The sequence below is a fragment of the Ambystoma mexicanum genome, chromosome 14 (genome assembly GCF_040938575.1).
Source record: "Ambystoma mexicanum isolate Mex_15411 chromosome 14, UKY_AmexF1_1, whole genome shotgun sequence".
NCBI classification, from domain to species: Eukaryota; Metazoa; Chordata; class Amphibia; order Caudata; family Ambystomatidae; genus Ambystoma; species Ambystoma mexicanum.
This window is the reverse complement of record NC_090940.1, coordinates 421,876,791-421,899,185: the sequence shown is the minus strand read 5'-3', so window position 1 is coordinate 421,899,185 and position 22,395 is coordinate 421,876,791. Positions and strand designations below refer to the sequence as shown.

Below are 22,395 nucleotides of genomic sequence, written 5' to 3'. Positions count from 1 at the left end.
TTTCCTTTTATTCTTTTCAGCCATTACCATAAAGCTATTGGTACACAGAGAGTGCAAGCTCTGAATGCTGCTCGTTCAGCGCGCAGGAAAATTGGTTACGTGAAAGGAACCCATTCAAAAGACCACCAAGTCGGAGCAGGGAACTCCACTGAATGAGACTGAATACTTATTTTATTGCGAGTCGTGGCTAGGAGGGGCGAAGAAAAGCTGGAGGAAGGGCATCTGAATGAAGAAGGCAGCGCAGGGCCAAGCAGGTGACAGGGAAGTAGAAGAGGCAGGTAAATCATGGTGGCAGATGGTGCACTTAGCTGCTCAGATAGTAGAGTGAAGGCTTACATCGGTTTTCATGGCTTGCAGTCCAAGCCATTTCAATTGGCTAAGATACCCTGATGCCAATACATTTTAAATGTACTTAAAGTTGAGATGGACATTGCATGGCTTCTTCCAAGGGCAATCCACTAGACCAAAGAGGCATACTGGTTGGTTAAACATAACCGCCATGGGAAATGCACACCAGGGACACATGATTTTAACATAGTCTAATCTTTTGAGACACAGGAGCTAGAATTCTGGTCATCCTAGCCTTAGTTGGTATGGGCAAGTAATCCAGGTACATTCCCAGGTAAACCACCAACTAAGTATTGCACTGTGGAGTAGAGAAATACACACCAAAGACTACATATCATGCGGCAAAACAAAGCGGTAGTATAACAAAACACCTACTGTATCATACTTACATTGTGACTTTGGCCTGATGGAGCGCCTGAAGGGAAAGGATTAGTAGCAGGATACTGCCCTGGGTTTGGATAGGATCCCGGAGGAGCAGAAAAGGGACCTGGTGCTGGAGGACCCCATGTTCCCGGTGGAACAGATCCCCATGGAACTGTGGGTCCAAACCCACTTGGTTGAGAGTACGGCCCCGTGTTAGGATATGGCAAGTTTGGTGTTGGATATTGCCCTCCCATTGATGACCCATAGGGCCCAGACGGCATGGCTCCCCATGGCCCAGGAGCTGAAGGGGCAGCAGGGAAAGAAACATTTGGTGTGGGATATGGCCCAGAAGGGGCAGAAGGTGGCCCAGACGGAGTGGGATATAAACTACCACCAGAGGGAGCTGGAGGGGTTGGATAGGCTCCTGGAGCACTTGCAGGTGCTGAAGGATAAGGGCCAGAGGGTTGCTGCCCACCGGGTGCAGAGGGGTACTGCCCACCGGGTGCAGAGGGCTGTGATCCAGCAGGCCCAGGGGGATACTGTCCACCGGGTCCAGAGGGATGCTGTCCGGCAGGTCCAGGCGGGTACTGTCCACCAGGTCCAGAGGGATGCTGTCCGGCAGGTCCAGGCGGGTACTGTCCACTGGGCCCGGAGGGATGCTGTCCGGCAGGTCCAGGCGGGTACTGTCCACCGGGCCCGGAGGGATGCTGTCCTGCAGGTCCAGGCTGGTACTGTCCAGCGGGCCCAGAGGGATGCTGTCCCGCAGGTCCAGGTGGGTACTGTCCACCGGGACCAGAGGGATGCTGTCCGGCAGGTCCAGAGGGATATGGAGCAGCTGGAAAAGGACCAGTTGGCGTTGGTCCAAATGGCACATTGGAAGCTGGAGCAGAAGGTGCTGTTGCTGGTGTCCCAGATGATGGGGGTGCAGCTGGTGTATTGCCCCAAGGATTAGGAGCTTGCCACCCTGGGGGTTGTGGGTCATTTCTTGTGTTCACGTTTGCGTGCTTGGAAGAGGAAGATTCTGGTAAAGCATCTGCCAACTAAAGAAGAAGAAAAAAAAAAGAAAAAAAAAAAAAAAAGGAAGAATGGTGGTTAAACCAAACAGATTGCTTTAAAAGAAAGACTTTGCATTTGTGATACTGTCCGTTTTAGAGAAGCTACAGAAGTTGCAACACTACCAAGACCCATTCGGGGAGGTGTTTTACAAAGACTGACAGGATTCACTTAGGGTTAACATGCACTTTCAATGCCCATCATTTATTTTTCAATAATTAAATAAGATTCGTTTTTATTTGGACGCAGTTGATCATAGCACACTCTGCTCCTTAATACTCCATTGTAAAACTAGTTCCACCATCATGAGTATCTTCATTAAATTCACATCCTTTGAATAAGTCTACCAGTGTACAGGGTCTCTAGTGGTGAAACATTTGTAGCCAATAAGAAAATAAACAAATCTTGCTTTATAAACACTAAATTAACAACCTCCACAAAGCAATATTTTGAATTTCTATCCACTAATATGAAAAAGGGCTAAATGGGTAGAGTGAATCTGGAATATAAAAGTGAACGCAGAGCAATGCCCCAGCATTCCATGAAATGTATAATCCAATTGGTGTATGGCCCTATTGTAGGAATATAGGCACTCTTCTTCCCTGCCACATACGCCCTCTCAGCTCTTCCCCTGCCTATTCAGTTCCCACCAGACACTCTCCTCTCCTCTACTCTACTCTACTCTACTCTACTCTTCTACAGCTAGAAACCTTGGTGTCATCTAGGACCCTTCTCATACCTGCTCTACTTTCATCTTCAAAGCTGCAACAGCTGCTCGCCTCAACCTCCTAAATCTTAGGAAAATCAGGCACCTCGTTCCCATCAAAACCGCCAAGCATCTCTTAACCACTCTATTTTCTAAACTGGGCTATTGTGCCACCACCCTTCTTAGTCTCACCAACTAGGATTTCTGTCCTTGCGACAAGATCATTGACTTTGCTACCAGGACTCTTTCATGCCTACTTCCTCGTACCGTCATCAGGCTGAACGGCTGATAAAAACGGAGCCAGATTTAAAATTCTTCTACTGGTTCATAAATCTATCAGCTGAAAGGCACAACTGTACCTATACAACCTTCTCGTAATCTCCGCTCTTCCTCCTTCACTAACCTTGTGCCACCTCGCCCTCCCTGTACTTCCTCTCACTCCACTCATGTCCACTCCGTTGAAACCCAATGAAAAGCCTACCTCCTGGCCTCAGTTACCGGCTTAATTTACCCTCTAGCTAACATGTTCCTTTACACTGCCTCTCACTTTCTGCTGCTTCCACTCTAGTACTTCATCCATCATTGTCACATTCCTAACGCAGATGGGCGTACCGCCTAACCTGCACTTAAATATTTCTGTTGGTTGTCCTTTACACGTGTCAACCCATGTATCTTACCTGGTGACTTCAATTTACACCCCCCCCCGTCCAAAACCTGGCCAGAATGCCGCTTACCTCACCCCATTGTAAGAAGCTCACTGCTTCCCGTCAAATCAGATTCTTGATCTACTACTGTTCTTGTGATAAAGAGTGGTAAATATAACAGTGCACTATACATTTCACGACCTCACCTTATGCATCATAATATTCCTGCTTCCACAAGCCTATGTAGGATGGAAAACACCATAAGCCCTACTACTTCAGACCTACATTCAGACCTTGCCACCTCTATCAAGAATTGCATGTCTCTCCATGTCCACTGCCCTCCCTTGCCATGAGGCCATAGCACCTACGCAGTTTTTCCCTCCACTAACTGATCGACCCCACCGTGCATCTATACCAAAAGATTGCTATGAAACCATCTTTCCAGCTTTATGGATACAACTTTTTGCCTCCAAACCTATGCCAAAAAATCAACCTTGCACTGTAGCCACCAGAAATCTCAGACTCTGATCAAGACTGAAACCACTGCTACTAAACCTCAACTCGAGCCAAAAACCTTAACCAATATAACATTGAATCTAGATAAATTGGCAACCAGAAATCTGAGACCAAGATCCATATTCACCCAAGCTCACATCTCCACACCCATTACTAAAACCTCAATCAAGTCCACAACCTCCAATACTAGGAAGGTCCACAAGAATACTAGTATGGACTCTTCCCGCACATTGAAAGGCACTGCTGGCAGCAGTCTTACTAACACCAATATGCCCATCAAAGGCGCCCTCATCAACGCCAGGTCACCAACAGCCCATGCATTAGAAGTGGCAGACCTCATCTCCCTCAATCAACTCTACTTCCTTGCCATTACGGAAACCTGGCTGCATGCAGCGGCAGGTCCTTCCCTGGCACTAGCCATCCCTGACAGATAGCATCACGAGGTACGACAGAATCTTCCAAAGGGGGTGGTGTTGCTATCATCAGCAAAACAGACTTGAGAACCGAAGCCAACCCACCCCCCCCCCCAACCCTCATCGGCTCCTTTCTGCGAAACTTTGCCCATCGGCTCCGTTCTGCGAAACCCCCCCCCCTCGCCGCCCAATCGGCTTTCTTGCGAAAATTCCCCCATCGGCTCCTTTCTGCGAAACTCCCTCCTTCCCCCACCCACCTCTCCATCAGCCTCATGCACCCTTAAGATCCGCCTTATCTACAGACCACCTGGTCCCATATCTAAATTCCAGGAAGATTTGCAACAACTCCTTGCCACAGACACAAAACCTTGCTCGCAAATCTTACTCCTTGGTGACCTGAACCTTGGCTTCTTTGACCCTAAAGCCAGCCCACCATTGTAACTAACGCAATAACGGAACTAGGCTTTTCTCACTACATTAACAATCCTACCCATCACAAAGGCCGAATTCTCGACTGGATAGCCGACCATAACTGCGTAACAAATATCCTTGCCAATACACCATGTGCATGGACTGACACCATGCGATCACGTTCACCTTGCATTCTTGTTCAATCCCCCTCTGTACCAGCCTTATTGCTCCTCCTGGGTTAACAAACAAAAAAGCATCACGACTGAAAACCTACTACTACTACGACCCCTCAAATTACTCAACACCAATACTGACCCATCCACCTTTGTGGAGCTCTACAACTGCACGCACCTCCAAGCCATAGATACCATTGCCCCCTTGAAACTTCGGAACGCCAAACCTCAAGCTCACCTCAACAATTGGTTCACCTCAAACCTTCGCAGCAATGAAAAGGAAGGCCAAACCAGCCTGGAAAAACGAACCCTCTACCCCTACTAGAGTTGCCTTGCTAAGGGCAGCTAAAGCATACAAGCTAGCCATCCTCTAAACAAAAAGTGATATATACAATAATAGAATTTCCAATGCTAAATCCGGCTCCAAAGAACTTCAAAATCCTTCGACAAAATCGCCCATCCATCCGAGCCCTGTGCTAAAGATAAGGATTGGTGCACCATGATTCAAACAGCTTTACTCAACAAAACCTTGCAGCTACAAACTAAAATCGAATTGAAAAAAACTCAGCATTAACACAGATGTTAGACTCCCGAAATCCCAAAGCCTAGCAGAGACTCCTTGCAGCCTTTTCAAATTCTCTGCACTATCCATCACCAAAGTGGAAACCATCATCACAAGCCTAAAACCTTCCCGATGCCAAGGCGATATGACCTGCGGCTGTCAAATAAACAACCAAAGATCATGCTCCGGCCATCACAACCTTCATCAACTCATCTTTTGAATCTAAAACCGTCCCTTCCAACCTGAAATACACCTGGGTTCTCCCGCTCTTTAAAAACACACAACCTTGATCCAAATGTCCCCACAAACTATATACCCATCACCACAGTGCCGTTCATAGTGCAAATACTCGATAGGATGCCCCATCTCCAAATTTCAGACCCATCTGGAAGCAAACAACCTCCTAGTCCTTCGGCAATCTGGATTCCGGCCCAGACAACACTGAAACAGCACTTCTAGATTTAAAAACACAAATTGACGAGCAAATAATATCACTCCTCCTAGACCCATCAGCCCCATTTGATTTTGTCAGTCACAAAATCCTGCAACCACCTCTCCTCTTCAGCATACTTTTCTGAAGATGCTAGAGAGTGGATTCAATCCTTAGAAAACAGAATGGCGCGAGTGTTCTCGCCCATATCCTCTGCTGTCCCTGCGCCGGAGACATGCGGTGTGCCGCAAGGCTCCTGTGTGTCACAAACACCATACAACATATTCACCAAGCCACTTTGACAACCTGGAGCTCTTGGGTGTCGCCTGTATCAGTGTGGGTGTCGCCTGTATCAGTGTAGGTGACACCCATGTCCTCATCCAGATATCGGGCCATCATGACACGGACTCTAAATTACTAAATAAAATCTACCTCATCATTCAGGCATGGATGGCCACTCGCGGCCTCTGCCTCAATGATGAGAAGACGGAATTTTTTATAACCGGCTCACAAGCCAACCTAAACAAACCCGACACCTCCTTCAATTCCTTCTGTATTGACAGCATTAACATCCTGGTCTCCAAAGTCGTCACAACCTCAGGCGTTTATTAGTCCTTAACACTGACAAAACAGGTGAACACAGTTGCCGCTGCCACAGCTTACACTTGTAAGCTAATAAACGGCTGCCGACCAATACTTTCCATCATAAGTTACTCCACCTTACCCAGAGCATTGATCCTATCCAAACTGGATTATTGCAACACACTACTGTGGAACTAGCAAAAGAAATCTAAACAAACTTCAGGTCTTCCAAAACAATCCTATCTGAGCAGCCTTTAACATACACCGTTCCACAACATCTCTGAAACTAGGAGAATCATCAGTAACAGAATCTCTTTGAAATCACTTACCCTCACTCATAAGTGCCCATCACACTCAGCACCCTTGGCCTGCAGATTTACAAAAAGACAGTTGTCCAGACCCACCAGAACAGCCCAATTACACTGCCTCAAAGTCCCAAGGTATAACAGCCTGTTATCTGGAGGTACGAGCGTCCCTGTATTAGCCTCCAAACTTTGAAACTCTATACCTACCGACATAAGAACTGAACCCCCTCTTGCCCAATTTAGGATAAGTCCCAAAGAAAATGGGTCAATGCCCGTGAAAGGAACTGAATACCATGGTTCCACTTGTCACGTCCACCTCTGTTTGTACATAATGTCTTGCATTATCTACCGCTCATGTAATATGCCAATGTTGTAAATATTATCTTGTTGTTTCTCTGTCAACTACATCCTGTACAAGCATAACTATAACTAAAAGATACGCCCAGATACCCGAGGGTTTGGCCCGCTATACAAATAAATATACAATAGTTGAGTACCAAGTTCCATAGGAAACACGAAAATCAAATTGCTAATAACTTCACTTATATGACGGCTTTTGCACAAAAAGACAGTTTGTCACCCCTCCTACCCCCTAAAACTCTCCCCCCTGCCCCAGACACATTTTTAGGAAAGACTTGTTAAAAAATGTACATTAAGAAAGCAAAAGAAACAGGTTAATTTATATAGTGCAGTGTTCACCACAAAATGGGATCAGGACGGAGACGAAACCCATGGGCTTTCAAAGCGAGACGATTAGACAAACTGCGAAGAGCATGATGCAAGGAATTCCAAAAGTAGGAGGCAACGGAAAAGGCTGGGCATCCAATTCCACAAAGCTTGAACCTAGGGACTACAAATGGACATGCATCCGAGGAGCAGCGTACTTGACCCAGCACATAAGGATGACATAATTCCTCAAAGTATTTAGTCCCTGGACCATAAAAACGTTACAGTGCAAGCGGTTTTAATTTGAATATGCTGGGTAATAGGCAGCAAGTGAAGGGCCATGTACTTGCAGGATGTGGGCACAGCAAGGCATAAAGGTGGCTAATCGCGCTGCGAACTTCTGGAGAACTTAAGGCGCCACAAAATAGGCCTGTTGTGCCAGAAATAGCGAATTGCAATAATCGACTGAGGATATAACAAAGGCCAACACAGTCAGGGCAGAAAGCTTAACTGGAATAAAAGGAAGGACCCTCTGAAAATTTGAAAAGGTGGAAATAACCTAGTTGGCATAGAGCACTAAATTGTGGATCCATCGAGAGGTAGGCAGATATTTTTATTTCCAGGTCTTTCAAAACAAGTGTGGGGACAGGGATACCACCTAAGGAAGCATGCCAAGTCCGGAGAGAAGGACCCACCACCAGCACCTCCGCTTTCTCACTGTTTAACTTCAGCCATTGTTACACATCAACTCCCCCACAGCCTGAGGCAGACCCTAAACCTGGCCGATGTCTCAGGACCAGTAAGGTCATTGTCCATGTACGAATAACAGAAAGCCGTGGGAGAGGAGGAGCTTGATCCTAGGTTGAAAGTAGATGTACGACGGACCCTTGTGGGGAACCCAAAAAGTGAGGGCCATACGCTGGGAACAGAAAGGAGAGAGAGATAGGGTTTGATAGCAATCAAAGAAAAACCAGGCAAGGACAGTCCCGGTGATGCCGGTCCCGACAAGCCGATCCAGCAGGATAGATGGTGTCAAATGCGGCAGAGAGGTCAAGTAGAACCAATGTCCCTATGGTGCCCATATCATGCATCTGTGCAAGATTGTCCACCAGAGACCAGTAGACCCTCTGTCCCGCGTCCTGGGCAAAAGCCAGACTCCAACGGGTGGAAGAATAAAGATTCTTCAAGAAAAGTGCTAAGGATTGGACAGACCAAAGATTCCAAAAGCTTCAACAGAAATGGCAGAAGAGAGATAGGCCGGAAATTAGAGGGACTAGACAAGTCGCAAGAAGGTTTCTTCAAGAGAGGGATCACTGTGGCATGCTTAGAGAAACAGGAATCAAGCCCATCAATAAAAACAAATAAAAAAATGTTTTTTAAAAAAAAAAACGAATGGAGGAGAATATCTTTAAGGATGCCCAACAGAATGGGGTCCCTAGGAGATGTCAATTTAAGCTTAGACAGGGCATCCACAATATCTTCAGCCGTAAAGATGGGAAATTCTGACCATGGCATAGTGGAAGAGGAAATTGGGACAGTAGCCAGTGTACCGGTCGACTAAAAACCCTGAACGCCAGTACCAATATTTTCAATGTTCTCCACAAAAAAGTGCGATAGAGTCTCACAGAGCCCCTTTGAAGTGGCAAGGGATTCAGTGAGAGTAGAGGATAAAGAGCGGACAACCTTAAAAAGGTTGTTAGAGTGATGACGCTGCAATGTGAGATGAAAAATACATCTGTTTGGCAGCAAAAATGGCTTTATCATATACCGAGGAGGCTTGCTGCAACACCATTGGCCAAATTATATCTAAGGTACTATTTACGCTCAGGCTGCCTGCGCACTAGACGGTGAGCACGTAGTTAGTCAGAATACCACGGTTTCGGATAACCAAGCTTGTGGTTTAGAATATATAGGAGGGTCAAGTAGATGGGTCACAGAAGCACAAGTAGAGGACAAAACTTTGATATTCACAGGGGGAGAGTCAACAAGTTAGGCTCTAATTTGCCCAATAATCTCATTTCTAGACACTGACCGCCAATGAGACGGAGTGCGAAATGGAGGCTTAGCAGATGGAAGTTCCCAGGAAAAAGGAATGACATAGTCCAACCAGGTGACCGGAAGTATAGGAAACACTAATGTCTCAGAAGTGGGGGGTAACAATGACGTCCAAATTATTACCTAGATTGTGTGTGGGACCACTAACTAGCTAAACCAAAGCTAGTTAATTCATGGCTGCGAGGACACACTGAATTTTAATGTTGGTAGGATAATTTGCTTTAAGGTTGAAGTCGCCAACAATCATGAGATGGTGGTGCTGAAAGTGCAACTCTGCCACCAACTCAAGAAAGGCATCAATGAAAGCAGGACCAGCCTCAAGGGTGTGATAGTGTTTTGGCCTAACTTCTGCACAGCAGGGAGGAGGAAAAAAAAAAAAAAAAAAAAAAAAAAAAAAAGAATTGGACCAAGTACGAAACAACTTTGCCACAAAGCATTCATTTCCGGCAGGGGCCTGTGGTTATTATGTCCAGTAGTTAAAATATTTGACAGAGAAGAAGGTGCCCCCTTATGTATGTGTGCCACAAGGCATCAGCGAGGCTTTTCAGAAATGAAAAAAGCTTACTTGTTTGATGCGAGCAAGGACTGGGTTAGACGAAAAACAAAAGTGGACGAAAATGATATTTGGAGGAGGAATGGCATCAGGTTAGCAGTGGGGAGGGTGAAGGACAGCATGAAGAGAGTTGCAGGGATTCTGGGGGCCAAGTTCAGAGCTCGATAGTTTTCGCATAGCCAGGGTATTCTGGGGGTAACCGGGTTATAATAGAAAACGGGATCGGGAATGATAGTGCACCACACGGTTTAAAAAAAAAAAAAAAAAAAAAAAAAAAAAAAAAAAAAAAACACAATTAAAAAATGTCATTTTACCGATGCAGTGAGGTTGCGGGTAGTGGGTGTAGCCTAAGAATATGGGTAGTGGGTAACTTGAACGAACTGGATGGTGCAATATGTGGACACGGCCGTGGCCACAGTAGCTGTGGCCAAAAGAAACCTAGGAGTGGCCACGGCTAAAGGCCATGGCTAGTGGGCCGATTTAGGAAACCTATCGGAGCACTATGTAGAGTGGCCATGGCTGAAGACCATGGGCACTGGCCGTAGCTAGTTGAATGGGAAGAAAGCTAGTGGGGCAACATGTAAAGGGGCCATGGCTAGTGAACCAGAAAGAAATGTAGTGTTTAAAAATATATAGTGGGCATGGCCAAAGGCAGTGTTCACTGGCCAGGACATGAAGCATAACATAAGCAGTGTTGCATAGCAATTTGCTATGAAATTCTGTAGGTTTGCTAATTAAATTGACACAGGTGTAGCACAGCTAGCTATTTAAAGGACCCTGTTCAATGAAAGCACAGCTCACCATGCAGTCCTTCTTGCCCCCAGGGCTCCACCCTCTTCACTGCAAGTTCGGGAGAGAGGAAGAGATATGTGGGAGTGGTAGGCAAGAAACCTTCTCTCTAGTGATTGCAAACCTGAAGTAAACTGCAGAATAGGTAGCTTATTAAAAGTATCATCCAAAGACCAGTATGTGTTCACTTAATTTTCTTTTCTCAAAAGGGGTCTTGCAATTCCATGCCTAAAGATTTGTTACACAATGCATCATTTTAGTATTGCTACTGTAAAACACTACAAGGTCTTCATGCGTTGCAGTAAAGACGAGGTTAATGCATCTCAACTACTCTTCATTTTGTAGAGGAAGATGCATCATATTGAAGAGTGAACAGTTCTGGAAAACGTACATCACACAGCCAAAGGTTTTTGATGGCAAACCTAGTTCCGTGACCTACTGGTTGAATACATCTGTGCAACTGGTGCTCAACCCAGGAGCTGATTCCAAACTACTTGACATGCTCCCTAATCGCCCTGTTGCTTTACAGCAGCTACCCTGAAAGTGTGATGTCTGCAAACTATAATTTTACACAGGAGTTTGCCCAGTTCTCTGCCCGCTACGACATCCATTCTGCTAAGTCTCCCACATTCTTTTCTCTTACATAACTAATACACGCTACGTAGTGATCAACAGTTCCATCCAGTCTATACATGTACAGACCTAGTGCAAAACAATACCACTGGATTTCTTCCCCCTCCACCCCCCCCCCCCAAGCTTGCTTTCCGCTACTATTATAATTGCATTATATGTTGCCATCTGGAGGCCAGGAACGCAAGCAGAATCTGCAAGTAGTCGCCTGCATTTTATGCTGGCCTGCTGCACCTCTGCCTAGCCCTTTGCCTATCCTTGTAGGCGGTGTCCCAGTCTGAATTCACTGGACTACCACACCTCGAGCCCCCTGACCCCCGCCCATTCACCTTTACACCTCCTTGCTACCGTCCAGGAAACAGTCATTTCTAAATCGCAGGCATAGTTGCAGTTTCTTTTTGAAGGAAGCAAGAATTACGCAAAGCCTGGTTCCCTTAAAAACCAAGCAAAAAATGTATCAGCACCCCAGATAGATGCCACTGGTGATAAATGCCACTTTCATGGTGTGAGGGTGTCAAAGAAGGATGCAGGCACAAAGGTGGCATGATTTTGGTTAAAGACTTATTTTGAAATTAATAGGATTCTTACCATCCGTAACTTCGAAAGAGGTGTTCCCCTGCCTCAAAATGAATACTACAAGTGTGTCAGAATGTCTGTCGAAGTATATTCCACTGTCCCGTGTCAAAACCTACTTCTATCCCTCACACTACAACTAAAAAAGGTAACAAAAAAATTCCTTCAAGGAGAATGGCTCCCTTCTCATGCTTCTTGGATGCAGTTCAACAAAATGTTCCCTCAAAAGAAATGTAGGTTTCAGACAGTCTCCTGGTGTGGCTCTGTACAATTTCCAATAGTAACAGGGGGTAAGGACTCCCATCTCCTGGTATGGATAGGCAAAATTTACAAGAAGGCCCCTTCTCCTGACTTCATTGCAACTCCGTTCCGCACCAAGATAATGCCTCCCTTCTCTTGGTCTGCTTTGGCACAGTTCAACTCTTGTTTTGGTACCAGGCGAAGGACTCCTTTCTTTCGGTATAATTTGATACAGTTCCTTCTTACTGCTTCTAGCTTGATATTCTGTGACTTGTTTTCAATGTCCCAAATCGTGTTGCATCCCAGACCCTTCTGTGCTTTCTAGTGATCTCCTCTTGACCACTGAAGAAGAGTTCAAACGTTTTGCTCCCTCACGCTGGGGCCTCAGACCCTTCTCTTGTAACTAGTGGACTTATCTCTGCCACTATAATGAGAAATACTTCCCCTATGCTTTGGTTTATTTCTTTTGGGGTCCTAGACCCTTTATTACATGGCCAGTGAACTCCTTATCAACCGTTACGGTGTACAGGGTCCCACACCCTTCCCTGGTGGCCAGTGCTCTCGTCTGCTGCCCTGAAGCCCCTCCAGTTCTCCTGTACCACCCTGCATCTGCTTCCAGGCTTCGGTACATCACCACTCTTCCAAGGATGGTGGTTTGTCTTCTCGGCTACATCGGCTTTCCCAGTCTGCTTCTGCAGCGTCTCCAGCTGCAGGGCCTTCCGACTTCCGCTTGATGTAATGCATGGGTCCCCTCCTGTGGCACCAGGTGAGGACTCGGCGGCTGACCGCTGGCATCCTCTGTTCCTCGGGTCTGCAAACAGATTTGGGATTTCCCGTGCCAAACGCTATCCGTGTCTGCTGCTTCTCCCCGCAGGTGCTGCAGCTGAGCTACGCACTGGGGTTGATGACTTTACTAGTCCATCATCAGATTTTATACAATGTACACCGTTCTTGAGGGGCGGGCTGTCAAAGTCCCTTTCAACAGGTTGATATCCATGCGTCCTCAGGGCCACCTCGTCTTAGTACCTGTAAAGGGAGCAGTCAGTTTTGTGTTGTTCGTTTCTTGTAAAAGTAGTATATGGCTCTACTTTCAACAAGAAGGTTGGGGATGGAAGGGTGAGCTAGAGACTGTAGATGTTTCATTCTCTTTGCTAACCCAAAGATGGTCCTCGTTGTCCAAGGATGGAGTCGGTCTCCATAAAGGTCCTCCCGCATTAAACCATCCCTAGGGACTATTAAGTAGCAGCCTCACCTCAACAATTGTCTCATGGACAGTGGCCTCCCCCCCCCCCCCTTGGGGAAAATTGACATCTTATAAATCACTACAATGGGTATACAGGGCTAGAATGATGCACTTGGGCCTTCCTGGCTTGTGCTTGAAGACAGTTAGCAGTCCTGCCCTCCCCAAAAGTGGAATTTAATGCCAATTGTAATATTTATCTGTTGATGTATCCTTACTCAATGAATGTGTAAGGTTTGATCAATAAACTATCACCATTAAAAAATAAAAAGTATGGCTATATTGAAAACAGTTAATATCAATGACAGGCAAGGGTCATCTTGTCCAACTAAAGTCAATATTTACCCTGCCTGCCACTACACCATATTCCGTACTTCATCTCAGGCTATGCCTTTCCTTTGTGGCACTGGAGGGAAGAGGCCCGACTGAACTCGGCACTGGACAGTTTGTATAAACAGAGGGTTTGTTCCCATACAGACCCATTTCAACTGAATACACCACCAGCATTTAGGCATCGTGGTCATGCAGAAATGTCAATAAATCACATTATTTCAAATGTTCAGGCGAAGCAAATTAGTACTGGTACGATTACATTGAAAATAAGATGGTTTATTTTATGCAAAGAACAATCTAGGTCAAAACAACCATACAGCACAAAGATTAAATCAAAACATGTTTATTTGTAGTTATCCGATAGCTATGTATTATTTTGCGCAAATCCTAACTTTCGTTAAGACCCTACATGCATTTTAAGTCTAAGCAACATAAAAGCATACTTTCAAGTATCAACAACTGCTGTGCTCATATTTAAACATTGTAAATGTCCTTGGTCTATTGTTCATGCTATGTCTCAACAACTGAGGCTATGCAATTCCATAGCCTGTAAGGATCTCGGCAAGCCTCGGGTCTCCCCTAGAGCCTAATCTGACTAGCTGACTTCCATTCACACCCACAGTAGTGAGGGATATATACCCCCGTGCCACACTAACGTGCTCCGGACGTCTTTATGTATCGTTACCGCCTTTGCTTAGGAGCTCACCTTATGTGTCAGTGCCCATGCCTTTACTATGCTACCATAAGGCCAATAAGAAATACTACGACAACAGAATCACCAAAGCCGCCAACACCCAAAAAGAACCGTTCAAAATCAAACAAAATGAGAACCTCCCCTCCCCCACCCCCCCCGCTTGTCAAGGGTTTTGACCCATGTTGAATTATTAGGCCAGAACAAAACTAAATCAATAGACCGGGTAGATGTGGGGGATGAGCTGTCGCCGCCCATCATTCTATCCCAGAACCAGGAGAACCGCGCAGTTTTGCGCACACCAAAATGGTCGCCTAACCTGCCACCCACCAGTGCAAGCGTGATGGACCGGAAGCGCTAGGGGTGAAAGGTGGTGCCAAAGGAAAAATAGCAGTGCCTGTTAGATCAAAAGCGCCTTGAAATCACTGCTGTTTCTCGGAAGTGCAAGCTCAAAATGTCCATTTCAATTTGTTCAAAATCCGTTTTTATTGATGTCAACAAGTTGCTAAAATCATGGGCACAAGACCACTCTAAAGATTCAACCTTCTTGAGGGGGGGTTCCACATCACCACTCTACTGTAAGGATGCCCATCAAAACAATGGCAGCAAGGATTAGAGCTGTCAAGCAAAATCCTCCTGTCAAATTCAACTCCTAAAAAAATAGCTTGCAGTACCAGCTTTGGACACAAGCCGGCGCTAGCGGTCTAAACTCTGACAGTAGAACTTTACTTCAGGAGTGGCCAGCCTCCTGAGACAGCTGGAAACTTCAAAGCCTTTTTGGTTAATTAAGAATTTAAACACCTGCTGTTCCCTGAAGACAGGCTGATTCAATTAACATTGCAAGAGGCTGGGAAACCTTCTCACCTCAGAACTACACACAAGAAGCCAGGAGGTCACATGGACATGCTAACCAAATGCAGAGTGGCCCCCTGACCTCAGCCGACTCAATAGACTCTTGCAATTGAATGGGGTATGTTAATTTGGGTGTGGACGGTAAACAGAGCTCTGCCTGGCAGAAGAGACATGTGGTCCCTGACTCCCAAGTTTCTGGGGGCGGACCCAAACACTGAAGTGAATTGAAGGCAAATATATGTTTTTATAAAACACTGATAACTAATTGTAACCAGATGACAGAAATGTACAACTTTGGGATCTTTAAACTGACACATTCACTCCCAGTTCAAAACTAGGCTTGTCGCTCTGTGATGTTCTGAGCCAAACCCCCGCTAATTATTAATACTACAGACACTGTGTTTATGCTAGAGACCTAGTAAATTACTGTAATATGGGTAGAAAGGCGGTGTACATGTGTGCCATTTTTGGTAAACGTCCGATATTGGTAAATCAACTAAAAATGAAAAGAAGTTGTCATTTTTTAATGCAAGCTCTTAGGAAGATCAGAGTTGAACAAGCATGGACCATAAGTAATCTGTAATATGTACATGTAATGTCAAACAGCTGTGTATCTGGAAAATGTGTAGTGATGAAAAATGATTTCTAAGGTAAAAGCAAAGGGGCGTTTCTTCAATAGATCGTAAATGGCCGACATCACTCTGACACACTATCCTTTCTCAAATCAGGGACCAAAGAATCCTTTGGCCTATCAAATCTTGAGAGGGTTGGGCATTCAGAATCAGCTGACCCACCCACTTTCTAAACACATAAAAAGAGCCACTGGAAGCCAGATAGAGACTTTCTTTTTCACTTTCTGCGGAGCATTTTGACAGACAACTTCACATCCAGAGATCCAGACTTCAAATCCATCAATCTCCAGAGGCCAGAAATTAACTCCAGAACTTGTAGCAGAGAGGCCTGAATCCACAAGCCGAATCCTTTTTCAGCAGGCCTCCAAATCATTTGCAAACTATTCAACAGCCGGGTGAGCTGTTTGGTTCTGGCAAAAGTTCTTGGCAAAAATTCAGAGACCCAGAAGGCAGAATTATCCAGAGAGACCAGACCCAGACCAGATCGCTGTGCAGTGCCGAGAGCTGACTCGGATCGCTGTGCGCGGAACCAGTACCAGAGAACCGCAGCCAATCCTGACCCGATCTGTGACGAAGTCTTCCTGTCCAACATATAGTGAGTACTCAGCCAGGACTGTGCAAAACTAATCTCTTAGTTTAAAATAATCTAATTCAAACGATTTTAACCTATTGAGAACTGCATCATAGAAATCGTGTCCCTTTCAAAGCTGGAAAATTGTCATTCTGAGCTTTACTTTTATTTTCAGAATCTAGCTTTACAAAATCGGCCGTATCTCGGGAACCGTTTGTCCTAGGAACGTAATCGCGCTCGACGCACTCGGAAAAATTGCCGCGATTTGGCTAAATTTCTTCACTTGTCAAAATAGAAGCTCCTTGCTTTCCTGTGCTGAAATTCGTTTGCAACCTGACAATCATTCATAGAGCATTGCTAAAGTGATCCTGAACTAATTTAAAGAAGCTATCACTCGCCCTGAACCTCCTATAGGGAATTAAAAGCAATTTGAGTATATTTTCACTTCATTGCCACCACCTTTAAAAGGATTTTGCCTGTGTTTAAAATCACCCCTGTTGATCTAAGCTTGCTAGGGGGGGGAACTGAATTGGGATTGTACTGTGATTGTATTCCTGAAGACTGTGTGCGTTACCTCCATCTCCTTACATTGCATGGGGGGGGGGGGGGGAGTGAATTGTCAAAGAAAAAGTAATATTATCTTTTGCTGAAGTCATATCAAATTATTTCTGTGTTGCATTCTGTCCCACCTTGCATTTCCTTGAACCATATAAAGCATTCTCTGCTACCTTAGTCCTCTGTTCCTAGTATTAAGTCACCAGAACTGTGCTATTGTAGGATTACCTATTGCTGATTACTGCTCATATTCACAAGTGTGATATCAATTATTAATTTATTATAAAAGTGCCATATATATTGTTTAATTCTCAAATAAACCTTTTAAATTTACAAAACAAACTTACTTCTTGGCTCAGTGGGGTCAGGGGGATTCTAAGAGAGGGGTGTTATATAAGGGTGGTCATCCAGAGTACACGAACTGGACATAAAAATATATAAATAAGGGATTCCCTTGAGCAATCCCAGACAAGGCACTGACTTCGTGGACTGCTTGATTGGAGTCTTTAACAGGCTGCAGCAACACACCAATAGCTTCACTGGAATGCAACTACCTCACAGACCACTTCAAAAACAAAATCAGCACCATCCAACACATCACAAAGCAGACCAAGCAACTACAACATGCAACATACCCAGCCAAATTCCGAAGCTACCCGCAAATATCAGCAGACATTTGTCAAGCTGGTAAGCAATAGCAACAAAACCGGCTCCTCCATGGATCCCTGCTCCCCAGATATACACAAATCGATCCCCACACAAGAAACACCATTGTAATACAGGAACCGTTTAACCAATCCCTTTCAACAATAAAAAAAGTACCAAGACTGTTCAAATCAGCATACATCAAGATGCTGCTCAAGGACACAGCAGGAAACGTGGAGGCCCTCTAACTACAGACCCATCTCAAACATCCCGTACCCAGCGGAACTACTCAAAACATAAGAATTCATAGAAGAACATCTACTGCTGGATCAAGCACAAGTAGGCTTCAGACCAATGAGAGAACAGAACGGCACTGCTCTCAATCTGGGACGATCTAAAGGCTAATGCGGACTCTGACAAAAGCACAGTTCTAATACTTCTGGATCTCTCTGCAGCATTTGACAGTCAACCATGACATCCTTCTTGGAGGAAAAAAAAAACTCACTGAGCCAGCCCTACTATGAATACAATCCTTCCTAACAAACAGAAAAGAAACTGTATGGATCAAATCTTTCAAATCAACCCCAAGAGAATCCACCCGTGGAGTTCCACAAGAATCCTCCTTATGCCCATTGCTTTTCAACATATACCTGGAGCCACTAATCAAGCTCATTAAAAAAACATAGCCTCGCATGCTACAACTACGCTGATGACAGTCTACAAAATACGCAGGAAGGAAACAACGTTGGAAGACTGCCTAAAAGAACTCTACGGCTGAATGAATACTAAGCCTCACACTCAACCCGAGCAAAACAGAAATAATCCTATCCAAAAGCAGGGAAAACAATCACTACATCCCATGGCCAATGGAACTAACAATAGTAAAAAACCTGGGAGTCTTGATGGACAACGAACACTGGAGCCACAAGTAAATGCCATAATAAAAAAAATGTGTCTTCCTCCTACACGCAATATAAGTATCCTACCATTCCTTTCACCTACAAAACACTCACCATCATCGCACTCATGTCAAGAGTAGACTAACAGCCTATACCTAGGAAAGCCAGAAATATTAAAGAAACTACAGCGCATCCAAAATGCTGCGGGAAGACTCCTGCACAAACTACCACAAAGAACACACTACCCCAGCGCTGAAAATGCTACACTGGCTACCAACAACACAACGAATAAAGTTCAAAACAATGTGCGTAACGTACAGTACAATCCACGGCCATGGAGCACAATTCCTAAATGAGAAAATAACTGTCTACCATCTGACAGGACCACAAGCCAACGACATTCACTTAGAACCACAACCATACAATAAAAGAACATTCAGAGGATCATCTTTCTCTCACCTGGCAGCAATAACCTGGAACAACCTACCAAAAAACATGCAACACAATGGATCATTTGGAATTCAGAAAACTACTAAAAGCTTGGCTCTTTGGTCCAGAACCAGAAGGAAACTAGGAGGTGCACCCAACGGGAAACAAGAACCCTAAGGAGTAACCCATGACTCTAACGAGGAGGGGGGGGGGGGGGAGGACACCCCAACAATCCATGTCCAGATCCAGCTAGTCTGCAGAGGAAACCTAGGCAAGGACCACAGCCCCTCCCCCTCCCCAAGGGACAGGCAGGGAGCGACCAGAACCTCTATCCCAAACATTGCCAACCCAAGACGAGGAACACACCTGCATCAGCCAGGTAGACATCCAACTAAAGTAACAAGAAAATCTGCCACTCAACATGCCCGCCAAACAGGCAGACAAACTACAATACCAAACACACAGGATAATCATAGATGAGCACAGAAATGCAAAGTAGTAAGAAAAACACGCTAACCGAACTCTAAAATCTCAACTTTCTGCATCCACTTCCTACACAGAAACGCACAACTACATCTCTGCACAGCAATCTACACATACCACACTGCAACAAACACATCCCCCCCACAACAGCACATGGGAAGTCGCACCGACCTGAAACCGCACTTAAGCTCAGCGAACGGTGCAAACCGAAATGAAGCTGCCAACAGGAAATCACAACTCTCACGTTCCTATTCCCACTACACCCCCATTAACCTCCCATTCCCCCTTTTTTTTCCCACACCCTCCTTTTCAGATCGCCCAGAGCGCCTGGGGACCACTCTGGTGGCGAAGGTGCGCGATACAAATACCTTTAACATGAACAGGCTGTTAGATAAATAGATCTCTTCAGCCACACTAAAACATTTACACCATTTTCTGCTCTTCTGAATGATCTTGAAGGTTCTGAAAATATTTTTTAAGTTAGCCCTTCTATTTGAAATATATAGAGGGCATGCAAGAAGCAAAGTACTCAACCGTTTTAGCTGTGGCTGTGCAATAGACATTTGATTCATTGGGATACCAGACATTGCTTAATGCGGCCACTGGTAAAATACCAAATCTGAACTTGAACATTCAGTGAACGCAAAAGTCTTGGTTATACACTATCCAAATACGTTTTACTAACTTCTACATCCTTTACTTTCCCCAATAAGTAGGCACTTTTTTTGCAATTTTCTCCAACACGTTGCCAGTACGACACCTTAACCATCATGTAAGGGGGAATTCCATATATCATTATGAAGTAGTACATGCAACCAAGCTCTTACATGCATGACCCACTTCAAGGAAGAACTACCACTTTGACTAAGGAGCTCAATCAATGCATCTCTAAACTTAGAGCGCTTTTTTACACAAAGTCCTCATCCAATACAAAATTGGAATTAGTTCTACCACAGCTTCAATATTTGGTAATCCCGTTTCCTCATTAATGAGCACTTTTGGCATCGCTGCTGCCAACTCTAAAGTTTTTATTTAATAAAAAATAAAAAACACCCTTTCTTGAGCTTGTTACAATTTGAGCGGCTCCAGAGCTGAGCCCCATATACAGCTGTTTGATCTGGGCATTGTATAATTGCAATAGCGGGCTAAGTTTCTGACAGTGAGATTAGCTAATAAGATCCCTCCTTCATAATGCCTACGCTTCGAAACCCTTAAACCCACTAGACCTGTAGGCCGACTAACTTTATCTAATCAATCTTTGAGAAATGCACTCTACCTTCAAGCTGGATGGCAATTTTATTTTGACTGAACAAACATGGGACGCACCTGAAGAAGCATTGCTAGTACAGTCTACATGCATTGTCATGATAACTAAGGGCAACGAAGGACAAAGGGCAATCTAAACAGGCAGAAGCCCAGTGCTTACCCATACACTATATACTAACAAACGTCAACAGTAGGACTTGTGATTTCTTAGATTCTTGGTACTTAATTATACTGCGTTTCCTGTAGATGGAACTTTTCATTTTGACAAAATTATGGGGGGAGTTTGCGACATGGTAAGACTAAGTGACAGCCAAACAATGACAGTAAAGTAAGGGTAACCAGGGAGGGTTAACAACAAATTGTGAGGATAGATAAAATACCACAGGGTAAGGGGAATGTAAGAGCAACCCACGCACCTGTGCCCCCAAATAGCTGAAGACTGAACCTGAACAGGATGGGTGGACGGCTGAAGATGTAATGGACTTTCAGTAATTTTCATGCTGCAACCAGAGCGGGCCAGCGATTGACAGGACAGGGTATGCAAGCAGCAGCGGCTCAGCCCCTTGTGGCCATGCCGCTCCAGCCCGCTGGACCCTCCGCACTTGCACTGGGCAACTTGTGAAGGAAGGCCTTGTTGCACCTCCTCCATTTGCAAACAGGGGAGGCACGGTGTATAGAAGAGACGTGCAGGTTCTCCAAGAACTGCTTTGACAAATTATGGCAGGAAATTAAGTGGTTGGGCGCACAGAAACAAACAGAATGCAATTCAAAGGGGGAGGGCACTGGACAGTGAAAGGTCGGCCCCAAGAACAAGTAGGGCCCTGGGGCTACACAGGGCATCAGGGACAACGGAGTCAGCAGGGCTCACAGTGACCATGGTGTAAACCAGGGCAAGAATAACCTTAGGGCCTGTATGGGCCCAAAGCAATCCACTGGTATGCAATTACTGTAATCCGCTAGAGCAATGGAAGAATGCGTGACCCTGACATTTCCGCGACCATACTTTCAGGGCAAATGGGAACAAAAAAAAGTGCTCCGATTGTGCCTGCTACCTAACCCCTTCATCGATACCACTAGGAAGCCCCAACTCTTTCTCCAAATAGGACTGCAACAGCATTTGCCCTGTGCACTCTCTCATTCCCGAGAATGACCAGGATCTGTTCGGACTACATTAGGATGGGTAAATCCTAATGGATGTTACTCACCATTGACCAAGACAGCCCATATGTACACTGTACAAGGACTATCTGTGCCCTGCCGTAGATACAGGGGCGAGCTAGTCTCCCCTGCACATGAACCATTTCCCGAATCTACCAGTATCAGCTGGGATGCTCAAACCAGTAAGCCTATCTAAAACTCAGTTATGCAACCAGTAACAGAACCTTTCAACAATTTGTTGGAACCATCACTGAAATGCGAACTTTTCTTTGATTCTCAGCACTGGTTGATTCCTTAGGCAGAGATTTACTGCGTACGCTCAGGTGCACCTACCTCCTGTAGAAAATTTGTTAGGTTATTTAACAGCTTCTAAATCAGGGTATAATCGTCCCAACTACTAGCCCCTGTACCACCCATATACTGCCTGTTAAGAAGACTGGGAAGACTACCCTATTGTCGTTTTCAAGATTTGACAGCAATCAAGACAGTGGTCGTCCCGTCATTTCCCACAGTGCAACATTCGGCAATGATACCATGCATTTCACCAAATGCCACTCACTTCACAGTGGTAGATTTAGGCGTCGATAACTTCACCGAATGCTACTCTCCATAAACACAGATGCATTCAT

At 45.2% G+C, this 22,395-nt stretch overlaps 1 protein-coding gene across 1 annotated transcript in view; it reads right to left on the bottom strand.

The window, feature by feature from the left end:
* Positions 1-22,395, bottom strand: part of LOC138526850 (uncharacterized) — a 210,510-nt gene that overhangs the window by 154,522 nt on the left and 33,593 nt on the right. The window contains exon 3 of the mRNA XM_069637594.1: positions 738-1,751. Coding sequence (XP_069493695.1) covers positions 738-1,693 — 956 coding nt within the window. The 5' untranslated portion in view covers positions 1,694-1,751. The remainder of the gene's footprint in view (positions 1-737; positions 1,752-22,395) is intronic.